Source organism: Armigeres subalbatus, chromosome 2 (genome assembly GCF_024139115.2).
Source record: "Armigeres subalbatus isolate Guangzhou_Male chromosome 2, GZ_Asu_2, whole genome shotgun sequence".
Lineage (NCBI taxonomy): Eukaryota > Metazoa > Arthropoda > Insecta > Diptera > Culicidae > Armigeres > Armigeres subalbatus.
The window spans coordinates 431042853-431056448 of NC_085140.1; the positions used below are offsets into that span (position 1 = coordinate 431042853).

Genomic DNA, 13596 nt, shown 5'->3' on the forward strand with positions numbered 1-13596 from the left:
GATTCCCGCCATGACTTGACGTCTATTTGTTTTCAAATTGAGCACTCACACACAAATATTAAACACGGAAAATCAAACTTTTTTTAGTGTATTGAGTGTGAGAAAAAGATGACTGTGAGAAAAAAAATCTCGCAGAACTCTTATAAAGTGCAAAAAGCGCAATAAATTGCATACAAATATTTTATTGATCGTCTAATAAAATTTATGTTTAGGTTATGAGAAATATGAATCAAATTGAATCAATATAATAATTACTTTTTTTTACGTGTATGACAAGTGAAAACATTCCACTAAAAAGCTCATAATAATTTTCTTAACATGAAAAACCTATTTTTCGGTAAAAAGTAACGATCGGAGATCGGTAAATGTTAACGATAATTCTTGCTCATCACCATTACCTAACTTTAGGTAATCAATGATTACCTACATTTTAGGTATGTGCACTTTACTTCGATTATCGGTATTTTTTACCGACTTTTAGATACTCCTCTCTAAGCGTGCAGAGAAAGAAGGTTAGCGCCATCTACATATGACATCCCGATCCATATCAAGATTGCGTTTCAATATAGTCTTTTCCGAATATTACGAATTACAATATCAAAACAGAACTGTCAAAATGAGCCTTTATCTTCAAAAACCTCAAAAACACGTTCGCTCGCCAGCAGCCGTCAAAACAGTTCTTCGCGGTGAAAAAGTTAGTGCTTAGTCGTTACGGTTAGAAAAAGTGAATGTGCTGACGTGAAAAAGCTACACCCGAAGGATTGATTGTGGCGAAGCATCACTGTTAGTTTCCTCTTGAATTTGAAAGAGTCCTAAATGTACCAATCGTTTTTAGTTTCCTTCAGTAGAATAGCACTTTTCCGGAACGGTGCCAAGTTCAAGCCAACATCTTTTTCCCGCAGCCCAAATTGGTTAAACGTTGGTGAAAGTGGAAAATTTCATCATCCTTGGAATCGATCTATTAGTCAGCAAGTAACAGCCAGCCAGAAAGCATTTTCGTGGGGCTCCAACAAGAAGCATCGTGACTTTAAGTTAAAAGCTCAACTGCTGGAAAATATGGCTTCGGATCCGAAAATTGAGGAGGTGTTGGCTCCGTTGCGGATGGCAGTCAAAGAACAGGTTCGAAGGGTGGATACTTTGTAGAGTCCAATGCTAATGATTTTTTGTTGCAGGGTGATTTGGTAAGGAAATTAAAAGCTGATGGGGCACCGGAAATAGATGTGAAGAAGGCTGTCAACGAGCTGAAGGCTCGAAAGAAGATCCTTGAAGATAAGGAGCTAAGCCTAGCTCCTTCGGTTGCAAGCTTCGATAGGGCAAGAATGGAAGATCTGTTGAAACGAAGGTTCTTTTATGATCAAAGTTTCGCGATTTATGGCGGAATCACCGGTCAGTACGATTTTGGTCCGATGGGTTGTGCATTGAAATCCAATATGATCAACACCTGGAGACAGTTCTTCGTGCTTGAAGAACAAATGTTGGAGGTGGATTGCTCGATCCTCACGCCGGAACCGGTTTTAAAAGCTTCTGGACACGTCGATCGGTTCGCAGATCTGATGGTGAAAGATGTGAAAAATGGCGAGTGTTTCCGACTGGATCATTTGATTAAGAATCATTTGGAGAAGGCTGCTGCCGCAAAGGACGCAACGGCAGCTTTGAAGGATGAATGTTCTGACATCGTTATTAAATTGGACGGAATGACCAAGGACGAGATGGCTGCAATTTTGCAGAAGTTCAACATGAAGAGTCCAACTACAGGAAATGACCTAACAGAGCCTATTGAGTTCAACCTCATGTTTGGAACTCAGATTGGGCCAACCGGTTTAGTGAAAGGATTTCTCCGACCAGAAACAGCTCAGGGAATATTTGTCAATTTCAAGCGTTTGTTGGAATTTAACCAAGGCAAACTCCCATTTGCAGCAGCTCAAATTGGCAATTCGTTCCGGAATGAGATTTCACCACGATCAGGGCTTATCCGTGTGCGTGAGTTCACCATGTGTGAGATTGAGCATTTCTGTGACCCGCAGCATAAGGATCATCCCAAGTTCGAGAACGTAAAGGATATCGTCATGACACTGTACTCGGCGTGCAATCAAATGGACGGCAAAAGCGCCCAACAGATTACGATAGGAGAAGCTGTTGGAAGCGGTTTGGTCGCTAACGAAACACTGGGCTACTTCATGGCTCGGATTCAACAATTCATGCTGAAGATCGGAATACTTCCTGAGCGACTTCGCTTCCGTCAACATATGGGCAACGAAATGGCTCACTATGCTTGCGATTGTTGGGATGCGGAGTGTTTAACTAGTTACGGTTGGATTGAATGCGTTGGATGTGCTGATCGATCTGCTTACGATCTTACCCAGCATACTAATGCTACCGGCGTGAAATTGGTTGCGGAGAAAAAACTGCCAGCTCCAAAAACCATCGAGGTTACCGAAGTGGTTCCGAACAAAGCTGTTTTAGGAAAGGTTTTCAAGAAAGAAGCCAAGAATATTACTGACTTGTTAGCGAACTTGAGCCTTTCTGACGTGGAAACTATTGGCAACAATCTTGCCGATAAGGGAGAGCATGTCATAGATCTCAATGGATCTGCAGTAATTCTGAAAAGCGACATGATTGCCGTGAAAACGACTTCAAAAACGATCCACGTGGAGGAAATCACCCCCAGTGTGATTGAGCCATCGTTCGGTGTAGGACGCATCATGTACTCGCTGTTGGAGCATAGCTTCCAAATGCGCGAAGGCGACGAACAGCGTGGTTACTTTTCACTACCTCCAATCGTAGCACCGTTGAAGTGCTCTGTTTTGCCTCTAAGCAACAACGCGGAGTTTGTACCCTTCGTCAAGAAGATTTGTGAGTTAATTTAATTTTTATCTCATGCGTAACAGTCTATGATAATTCTATATTTCTAACAGCGTCCGCACTTACCAACGTTGACATTTCCCATAAGGTGGATGACTCGAGCGGATCTATCGGTCGTCGTTATGCTCGTACTGACGAAATTGCCATCCCTTACGGTATAACGATCGATTTTGACACTCTGAAGGAACCAAACAGTGTAACCCTACGCGAACGGGATTCAATGAAGCAAGTTCGAGTTGGGGTAAGTTTTTCAGTTCATTGATATGATCATTAGCATTGATTTCAATATGTTCTGTCATCCATAGCTAGATGAAGTGTCCCAAGTGGTACGTGATTTGGCCACCAGCCGATTAAGCTGGATCGAGGTAGAAGCCAAATATCCCAAGTTTGAACAGCAGGAAGCCAGCACCAAGTAAGGAATGAAGATGGCGTAAAAACATGATGAATTTGCATTTGGGTACTAGTACTGGGTACTGAGAGGCAAAAAAAAGACCTTTTAAAAACGTGAAAAAAAATCAACGCAATGATTATGTATTTTGAAAAGTCTAAAATACTTTCTGCATTAAGTTAAACAAATAAGTGCATTTGCTTCGAAATAAAAGTCAGAGCATTTTATTAGCTTACATTTTTGCACTTTGTTTTTTTTAATGATTCGAAATGTCAAAAGTTTTAGTAGGGGGAATGACGGCTTTGGCAGGTTTTGTTCTATTATTGTCAGGGGGGTTTGTATGACTGATTATGCTCAAATTTGGCCTAAATATTCTTTGCATATCAAAGAATACACCCAATATTTTTTTTACACGGTTGGTATTCTTTAATTTCTCGGTTAACCTGATTTTTTACAGCTTTTCAAATACCACATGAATTTTCTTTGATTTTTTGTGATTTTTTTCATGGGGTTAACTCATAGTTTCATCAACGCTGAAGGTCGTAATCAGCTAAAACCCACCCGTGTAAAAAAAGAATCGGGTGTATTGTGATCAAATTTCATAAAATTTGGTCGACAAAAACCCCCCTGACAATAATAGAACAAAACCTGCCAAAGCCGTCTTTTCCCCTACATTGAAAATCAAAATGTAATGTAATGTTTTGAATAATGGATTAACATTAACAAAGTTAAAAAAAAAAGTTTCCCATACCGGGAATCGAACCCGGGCCTTCCGGGTGAGAGCCGGATATCCTAACCACTAGACAATATGGGACTGTTATTGACGTGGAGTAATAAACATGTATTTGTTCAATCCATGACAGGGTCTATGTCAATTTATAGCAGCATGCTATAATTAGCAACACACACTCTTAGACCTAACTACTGAGTATTAGCACGAATCCTACTCATTTTCGTTGGCATTTGCACGGTTAGAAAAAAGTACTTAATATTAGGTATTTTCTACTCAAATCGGGGGTTTAGTGTGGGAGAATGGAAATTTGAAAAAATAAAACTTAAATGTATAGATTGCAGCGATACACCTCGTATGTTTGAAAATTTTGTGCTTGTTATATTTACTTGGGGCTCATTCACAAATTACATAACGCAACAAGGGGTGGGTGGGTTTACAATATTGCGTTACAAAATAATACGGTTTGTCCAGGGGATGGGTGGGTTTGTTCAATTCTGTATGGGTGACGTTTATGATAATAAAAAAAATATAAAATTAATATAAATTTACTAATAAAATTCAAAGTTGAAAGTATTATTATGTACCAAGATTTTTTTATGTATACAGGTTATCCGACTTCGTCAGTAGATGGGAATAACCAGCGCGGGGGGAAATCATACATTTTCAGTGCAAAACGTAAACAAACGAGCATAAATTCCATACAAAAATCCAAGATGGCTGAGTTGGGGATATTGACAAGTCGGATAAACTGTACATAAAAAATCTTGATTATGTACTATAGGCAGAAAATTATGTTACAGTTCACTTTAAATACCAATTAACCAATTTATCATTTTTGGGAAATTTTAGCAAGACGGGGGCAACAAAATAACTTTCCTCAGTGATTAATATTCTACTTGATATATTCTATTAATATTCAACTTGAGTGGGTCGTCTTCTAATCTAATCCAATCTAATCTAATCTCATACATGCGTAGCCAATATTTGAAAGCATCCTGGAAAATGACGGTTTCTGAATTCCGTCATTTTTCTTTTCATATGGTCAGGCCAACTACGCAGTATGTACCGCAGAGATGACTCCTAGATATTGAGCGACTTCAGGAATACCTTAAATTATTTAATAGCGTGGAATCGAGGGGAAAGGAAGAAAGCGTGGACGTTCCGTACCAAACGCATCCAATAATATAGATACCTAATATATAATTAAAATGTGTGTGTGTTTTATGTATGATGTATATGAGTGTGTATATCTGTATGAGTGTGTATGTGTGTTTATATGTGTACACTGATAGATAAACCCAAGTAACACCGAAAACATCTTTTCTAGGGGAGACCTAATAAACTTGTTGTATGACGGTTAAAAAGATGAAATAGAAAACATGTTATGTTTGAAAAAAGTTGTGAAAAGGTGTTTGCTAAACATGCATCTGTTTGATCTTAAAAGATGTTTTGGACTACTTTCTCACAACTTACTGATACAGTAGCCGTTCGATAACTGCAAAATGTTTACTTTGCAGTTAACGAATACCGTTCGATAACTGCAACGCATTCTAGACGTCAAACGGTTGTCAATCGATGTCAGATGCAATGAAAGTGCATCTAAATGTGCAGCACAATGCAGCTGTCATTGAGTCTGACATCAGTTTGAAGTTTAGCGGTCCGATAACTGCAAAACTGTTGCAACTATCGAATTGCAGTTAAAAAGCATTACAGTTAAATGACTTGCAGTTATCGAACGTCTACTGTAACATGCCATATTTTGACATTTGTTTGGTTTTTCAAAATGTTTTGTTTTACATTCTTACGACATAAAATATGTTGTCAGGATGATTTCACGAACTTACAAATAACATTTTCATTTTTTGACATTTGTTCACACAGAAGATGTGTACAGTTATGATGTATGCTTAGTTCAAATCAGTATTATGGACTTAATTAAAAGATATTTTAGTTACTAGATAAAGATTGTCGCTTCGGTTCCCTTTGTTCTGCTGTCCGAAACATGTGTGGTACATACCTGTCAAATCGTATGGATTTTCCTTCTTTGACATTTAGCTCCCCTATCCTCGCCAGCAAAAGATGTTCCGGACAGCGACGACAGCGACAATCTTTATCTAGTAACTAAAATATCTTTTACTTAATTTCAACATCTTGTCGTAACTCAGCTATGAATATTTTTTATCGACTCTGTCGTTTATAGAGAACTCGCCATATTGCTATTTCGCAAACTCAAACATGTGTTTACATTTGAATTCCTAAATTATGTTTTTTGTATAGCGCAAATATTTCCCCAATCAACGGCGCTTGAATTTGGAAGAAATAAAATGAAAAGTTGCACGAGGAATTATGAGTCGCATAAATTTCAAACTCATGCATCGACACAAAATTCAAACTCCATGAATGTGTCTTTATAATAATTTCATACAAATAGGAATTCGTAGTTGATTTTATGCATTTTTTTATTCGGTTTTGTTATTTATTTGATTGGAAAAAAATGTCAAAAACTTTTTTTTGTACTCGATTTGACAGATCACATCATGTTGAGAAAATGTTATTGAATACTTAATTCGAACTTAACTTAAGTCTTGTGAGTATATCACGATTACTTTCTTGTGACCGAAAGATGTTGAAAATGTGAACAATTTTTGCGTTGTTTCGGTCGTGTAAAGGTAATAAAACAAGTTTATAAATAAAGCAAAATAAATCAACATATATGTTTACAACATGTATTTTTTACTTTCACACAACAAACCGTGTTACTTGGGAAAGTATTCGTCATGTTTTAATAGAGATACTATGAAAACATGACGAATACTCATGTCAATCAGTATATGATGGTATTTGTGTTTATGTATGTGTGTATATATGTGTATGTGTGTGCTTTTGCGTGGGTGCGCGCGTGTTTAAATAAATTTATAGTTTATCAAAACCTTACCTCTACTCAATAATTCTGACGCTGAACATGTTTGAGCATTTACATAGGCTTGATGGCAATATTAGCAAGGGCATTGCCCTTGATAACAATCGATCAGTCCTTGCAAGCACGAACATGCGCACGTCTTTGTCGTAATCTGATGTTTCGCCTAGCTACTCCTCCTCCGCGTCACCGGCCAATGAAGCGACTCTCACGCTTCGACTGATGGGGGCGGTGCGCTCAGGTAATAGAGCGGAGCTGCTCCTCCAGGCGGCTCCCACGCTCAAATAATAGAGCGGAGCTGGTCCACACGTCGGAGAGCGGAGCTGTGGCTGCCTGTTCCGCGTCCGTCGAAAAAGTGACGAGTTCACTGTCATGCATGCGCTTTTATACTCGAAGAACATGTACTGTTAGCGATGCGGTAGTCGTACGTCATTTCGTTTATTTTATTTTCAATTTGAGCATTGTATGCAGTTCAGCAAAATAGGTTTTAGATTCGAATAGAGGCCTGAATAAGAGAAACGCGGATAGAAAATATGACTCTGCCAACACTGCATTCAATCTTCTTCATCAAAGAACAACACATGAAAAGGAAGAAATGGTTTATGTGGATAAAATCTCACAATCCGCTATTTTGTGTGTCCACATCACATAACAATAGAATCCAATAAACAATGTAATTTCATTTCATAATCTATAAATGACTTGCATATATTATTGCAAACTAATGAAAAATACATTCAATTTTGTTTATTTAAAAATGGCATAAAATCGAATTTGGCCATTTTCAGTATTTGAGCCAACATTTTGGCTGCTTGACAGGTCTCCTGCTCGATTGGCTGCTGTTTTTTGACGGTTCGATTGGCGGCACATACCTATTCGCGTTTCTCTTATTCAGGCCTCTAGATTCGAATGCAGGTGGTCCGTTTTTTTGTAAATAATTTAAAGAATCATATTTTTGTTTTTAATTTATTTATTTTTTTTTATTTCTTGGTTATTATTTTTAAACATACAGAATTTTCATTCACGCTGGTACATATATATACTACAATACTCCTCTCCTGTACTCTAGCCAAAGGTTTTAAATCTGTTATTATGTTATGCTAAACATTGATACTCTAAAATCGACCATTGTAGTTATGAATAACAATAGTCTTTATATCATCTATTATATTATCTATCAAATCAGAAATTGGATTAATAATCTTCTCCACATATCAAATCTTACATTTTCGATCTTCAAAACCCAGCCTACAATTGATTTCGATCACGCAATCGTGAATAGAGCTTGTCTGGCTCAACAACGACAATCTTTTATCCGAATCATAAAAGGCAACAATTATCTTCTTCGCATATCAAATCTTACTTTTTCAAACCCCAAAACCAAAAAAAATATTTTGGTCATGCAATCATGAATAGAACTTGTCAGGCTTTAAGGTAGCCTCACACCTCGGGAATTTGGTCCACGGATTTTTCCCCATGTATTTTTGCATATGCGATGTTTTCGGAATTTGGGCACGGAAAATAAAAATCCCGGCCCCCTTTAAAATACACGGGGACCAAATTCCGGCGGAAAATTTTCCCGAGGTGTAAGGCAGCCTTTAAAACTTGAATACAAATCTGAAAAAAAGCATCAATGATCTACTTTGCATATCAAATCTTACTTTTTCGAGCTCCAAACTCCAAACTGGTACAAAATGATTTCGGTCATGCAATCATGAATAGAACTTGTCAGGCTCTACAACATCAATCTTGCATCTGAATAAGAAGAAAAGCGTCAATCATCTTCTTCGCATATCAAATCTTACTTTTTCGAACTCCAAAAACCAAAAACCAAAAACCAAACACCAAAAACCAAAAAAATGATTTTGGTTGTGCAATCATGAATAGAACGTGTCAGGCACTACAACGTCAATCTTGCATCCGAATAAGAAGAAAAGCATCAGTCATCTTCTTTGCATATCAAATCTTACTTTTTCGAACTCCAAAAACCAAAAACCAAAAAAATGATTTCGGTCATGCAATCATGAATAGAACGTGTCAGGCTCTACAACATCAATCTTGCATCTGAATAAGAAGAAAAGCGTCAATCATCTTCTTCGCATATCAAATCTTACTTTTTCGAACTCCAAAAACCAAAAACCAAAAACCAAACACCAAAAACCAAAAAAATGATTTTGGTTGTGCAATCATGAAAAGAACGTGTCAGGCACTACAACGTCAATCTTGCATCCGAATAAGAAGAAAAGCATCAGTCATCTTCTTTGCATATCAAATCTTACTTTTTCGAACTCCAAAAACCAAAAAAATGATTTCGGTCATGCAATCATGAATATAACTTGTCAGGCTCTAAAACGCCAATCTTGCATCCTAATCAGAAAAAAAAGCTACAATGTTCTTTTTCGCATATTAAATCTAACTTTTTCAAACTCCAAAAACCAAACTACAATTGATTTCGTTCATGTCATCTTGAATAGAACTTGTCAGGCTCTACAACGTCAATCTTGCATCAGAATAAGAAGAAAAGCATCAATCATCTTCTTTGCATATCAAATCTTACTTTTTCGAACTCCAAAAACCAAAAACCAAACAAAATGATTTCGGTCATGCAATCATGAATAGAACTTGTCAGGCTCTAAAACGTCAATCTTGCATCTTAATCAGAAAAAAAGCTACAATGTTCTTTTTCGCATATCAAATCTAACTTTTTCAAACTCCAAAAACCAAACTACAATTGATTTCGTTCATGTAATCTTGAATAGAACTTGACAGACTCTACCACGTCAATCTTGCATCTGAATCAGAAAAAACAACAATGATCTTCTTCGCATATCATATCTTACTTTTTCGAACTCCAAAAACCAGACTTCAAACCATAAAAAAAAAAGATTTCGGTCTTGCAATCATGAATAGAACTTGTCAGGCTCTACAACGCCAATCTTGCATTCAAATCAGAAAAGAACAACAATGATCTTATTCGCATTTAACATCTTACTTTTTCGAACTCCTAAAACCAGCCTACAATTGATTTCGGTCCCACTATCATGAATATAACTTGTAAGGCTCTGCAACGCCAATCTTGCATCCGAATCAGAAAAAAAGCATCAATGATCGTCTTCGCATATTAAAATTTTCCGAACTTCAAAAACCAGCCTACAATTGATTTCGGTCATGCAATCATGAATAGAACTTATCAGGCTCGGCAACCTCAATCTTGCATCCGAATCCGAAAAGCATAATCAATCTTCTTCGCATATCAAATCTCTCAGGTAGTACTCCGAAAATCAATCAACAGTTGATTTCAAACATGCAATCATGGACAGAATTCATCAGGCTCTACAACGCCAATCTTGTATCCGAATCAGAAAAAACGTCAATGATCTACTTCGCATATCAAATATTACATTTTCGAATTGCAGAAAAACAAGGTTACAACTGATTTCGGCCATGCATAATGGAAATAACTTGTCAGGCCTTCCATATTTATCTGACCACCGCCTTTTCCATCGATCAGACCACCGCCTTTTCCATCGGGGTCCCAAATTGTCGACATCCGTCTTTTCCATCGGAGTCCAGACTCTATCAAAGCTTTTATGTTTTACTCACACGTTTCCATCGTAGATTCGGCATCTACCGTCCACGCCATTGTCGTAATCTGACGTTTCGCCTAGCTACTCTCACGCTTCGACTGATGGGGGCGGTGCCACCCGCTTACCCGGTCGAAGCGAAGTCGGTCCTCCGAAAGGCTCCCACGCTCAGGTAATAGAGCGGAGCTGCTCCTCCAGGCGGCTCCCACGCTCAAATAATAGTGCGGAGCTGGTCCACACGTCGGCTCCCACGCTTCGACTGACGGGGGCGGTGCCACCCGCTTGTCCGGATCGAAGCGGAGCTGGTCCTCCAGGCGGCTCCCACGCTCTGCCGAATAGAGCGGAGCTGTGGCTGCCTGTTCCGCGTCCGTCGAAAAAGTGATGAGTTCACTGTCATGCATGCGCTTTTATACTCGAAGAACATGTACTGTTAGCGATGCGGTAGTCGTACGTCATTTCGTTTATTTTATTTTCAATTTGAGCATTGTATGCAGTTCAGCAAAATAGGTTTTAGATTCGAATGCAGGTGGTCCTTTTTTTTTTTTAAATATTGTACGTGGATTTCCCTATTGGACCCGACCGTTCGAAATAGTCGCTCCTTGAACGGTCGTTGAAATCGCCGTTTTCACCTTCACACCCATCTTCATAGTAAAATCTGTCAAAACTGACAAATCTGCCACGTGTTTTTTGCTGTTTTCCTCGGACTTCTCTTTCTTTTTCCGATGTTTTGACATCTGTTTTGATAGACAAGGAGCAAAAAACAAGGTAATCTACCAAACATTTATTGAGTTTGGCAAACCTTGCTGGAGAAGGGAACGTTTGAGATAGGCAAGTGAACCGACCTTCGAATCCATTGGTCAAGTAAATCCACAATAATTTAAAGAATCATATTTTCGTTTTTAATTTTTTTTTTATTTCTTGGTTATTATTTTTAAACATACAGAATTTTCATTCACGCTGGTACATATATATACTACAGTCTTCAGGATCTGCAGCACTTTTTTATCCACTACACATTTGCTACGACCGCGGTCACTGCACTGGTTCTATTGTTCTACTTTTAGGCGAATCACCGCAGAAAAGTAGAGAGCAAAAACCAACCGCCCTGAAAGACGGTCGAAACGAGACACTCAACTTGAGCGGGTCGTCTTCTCGAACAAAAGTTCATTTTGCGTTTAGTATGCAATCCGCTCAAACGTCATAATTTCTTGGAGGAGTTCATTATACGTTGCCCCAAGTTCAATCTGTGTTTCTGTGAATCGAACCGAATATATTCAATTGGCTATTTCCGAGGCTATTTCTATTATAATGACAACAACAACAAGGTTGCAATATCTAAAAATAGATTTTATGGGTTTGCATTCCTAATGCCGATTTAAGGCAAATATGCACTTGAAATATCTGGTGTTTTGATCTTGCATTAAATAAGCATTTTAGATAATGTGACCAGACGTTTCGAGTTTCGCGGGACGCTGCATTTTTCAACCTTTTTCAAGTTATATCGATGTATAGTATGCAGTCTTACAAATATTTTTATGGGCCAAAATCTATGCGGAATGCACTTATGGCGTACTTATTTTCAAACCAGTTACGCTATCCAGATAGACGTCTCGCGTTTCGCAGGATGCTTGCTGGTCAAATTAACGACGACGAGAACAGCTTCCCTGGGAAGCCTACCAGACTGATCAAAGCAACGGTGTATGATGTGCAAAACTGTGTGAAGATTTCGAGCGAACACTCCAGTTCGTTCGAATCGCGCCGAGGACTAAGACAAGGTGATGGACTTTCGTGCCTGTTATTCAACATTGCGCTAGAAGGTGTCATGCGGAGAGCCGGGTGTAACAGCCGGGGTACGATTTTCAATAGATCCATTCGATTTGTTTGTTTCGCGAATGACATGGACATAGTCGGCCGAACATTTGCAAAGGTGGTAGAACTGTACACCCGCCTGAAGCGTGAAGCAACAAAAGTTGGACTGGTAGTGAATGCGTCAAAGACAAAGTACATGCTTGTGACCGGAACCGAGCGCGACAGGGCCCGCCTGGGAAGCAGTGTTACAATAGACGGGGATACCTTCGAGGTGGTCGAGGAACTCATCTACCTTGGATCCATGCGAACGGCTGATAACAATGTTAGTCGTGAAATACAAAGGCGCATCATCTGTGGAAGTCGGGCATACTACGGGCTCCAGCAGAAACTGCGGTCAAAAAAGATTCACCACCGCACCAAATGTGTCATGTATCTTCTTTTATTTATTTATTGAGGCTTCGCCGCCATGAGCATCTGGGTCTGCCTCTGCTGCGATGTCCCGATGGGTTACAGTCTAATGCTTGTTTAAAGATTTCGTTTCCGCCCCTACGTAGAGTGTGGCCGACCCAGCCCCACTTCCGATCCCGAATTTCTGTTGCTATCGGCCTCTGGTGACAACGATGATGGAGCTCGTTGTTTGAAATCCAGTTGTTAGGCCACCAGGCCCGAATTATATACCGCAGGCATCTGTTGATGAACATCTGCAGCCATTGAGTGTTCTCCACTGATACACACCATGTTTCGCTAGCGTACGGCACAGCACAGATTTCACGTTAGAGTGGAAAATTCGTATTTTAGTGCGTTCGCTTATCTGCCTGTTTTTTCAGATATTTCTTAAACTCGCAAAGGCCGCCCTTGCTTTCTTTATCCGTGCGCCTATGTCGATCTTGGGACCTCCGTCTGACACCATTTGGTTACCAAGATATTGGAAGCTTTCAACATTCTCCACTGGTTGCCCGGCTACTGTGAAACTGGAAGGGGTCTCCATGTTTACATCCAACGATTTGGTTTTGTTGACGTTGATGACTAAACCTGCCGAAGAGGAGCGCTCGGCAAGGTCGTTGAGCTTACTCTGCATATCAGAGCGCCGTTGAGCGAGGAGTGCAACGTCATCAGCCAATTCGAAGTCGTTTAGGTGCTCCATGTGCAACAATCCGCCTGTGTCGTTAAGCCAACGGCTTAAGTGCCACCTTCTATCTGAAGGACCGTTGACTCGGATGAATATCCCGACTAGAGACCGCTTTATCAGGGCAGGCCAAACAGTTAATTACGGACCGAATTGAAAGCAAACTGACAAACCAAT

General features: G+C 39.3%; 1 protein-coding gene and 1 non-coding gene across 7 annotated transcripts; one reads left to right on the forward strand and one right to left on the reverse strand.

The window, feature by feature from the left end:
* The first annotated feature begins 624 nt into the window (after positions 1-624).
* Positions 625-3485, forward strand: LOC134213566 (glycine--tRNA ligase). Of its 6 annotated transcripts, none has more exons than XM_062692719.1 (5): positions 625-783; positions 836-1119; positions 1173-2853; positions 2916-3103; positions 3168-3485. In XM_062692719.1, exons 2-5 carry the CDS (start codon positions 1057-1059, stop codon positions 3276-3278), a joined length of 2043 nt encoding a protein of 680 aa, XP_062548703.1. In that variant the 5' UTR covers positions 625-783; positions 836-1056; the 3' UTR covers positions 3279-3485. The 6 variants fall into 6 exon arrangements, with proteins under 6 accessions (XP_062548703.1, XP_062548704.1, XP_062548705.1 ...); XM_062692720.1 differs by having other exon boundaries at positions 846-1119; XM_062692721.1 differs by having other exon boundaries at positions 626-783; positions 903-1119.
* A 507-nt stretch (positions 3486-3992) lies between these two features.
* Positions 3993-4064, reverse strand: Trnae-cuc (transfer RNA glutamic acid (anticodon CUC)). Its single transcript has one exon. It is a non-coding gene; the product is annotated as a tRNA-Glu (tRNA).
* Between the last annotated feature and the right edge of the window lie 9532 nt (positions 4065-13596).

Bases quoted from the DNA above. Each gene is read 5' to 3' on its own strand.
- LOC134213566 (XM_062692718.1), top strand. From the start codon at position 817: ATGTACCAATCGTTTTTAGTTTCCTTCAGTAGAATAGCACTTTTCCGG. The intron at 2,854-2,915 runs GTGAGTTAATTT...TATTTCTAACAG, and splicing joins ACCCTTCGTCAAGAAGATTT to CGTCCGCACTTACCAACGTT. The intron at 3,104-3,167 runs GTAAGTTTTTCA...TGTCATCCATAG, and splicing joins TGAAGCAAGTTCGAGTTGGG to CTAGATGAAGTGTCCCAAGT.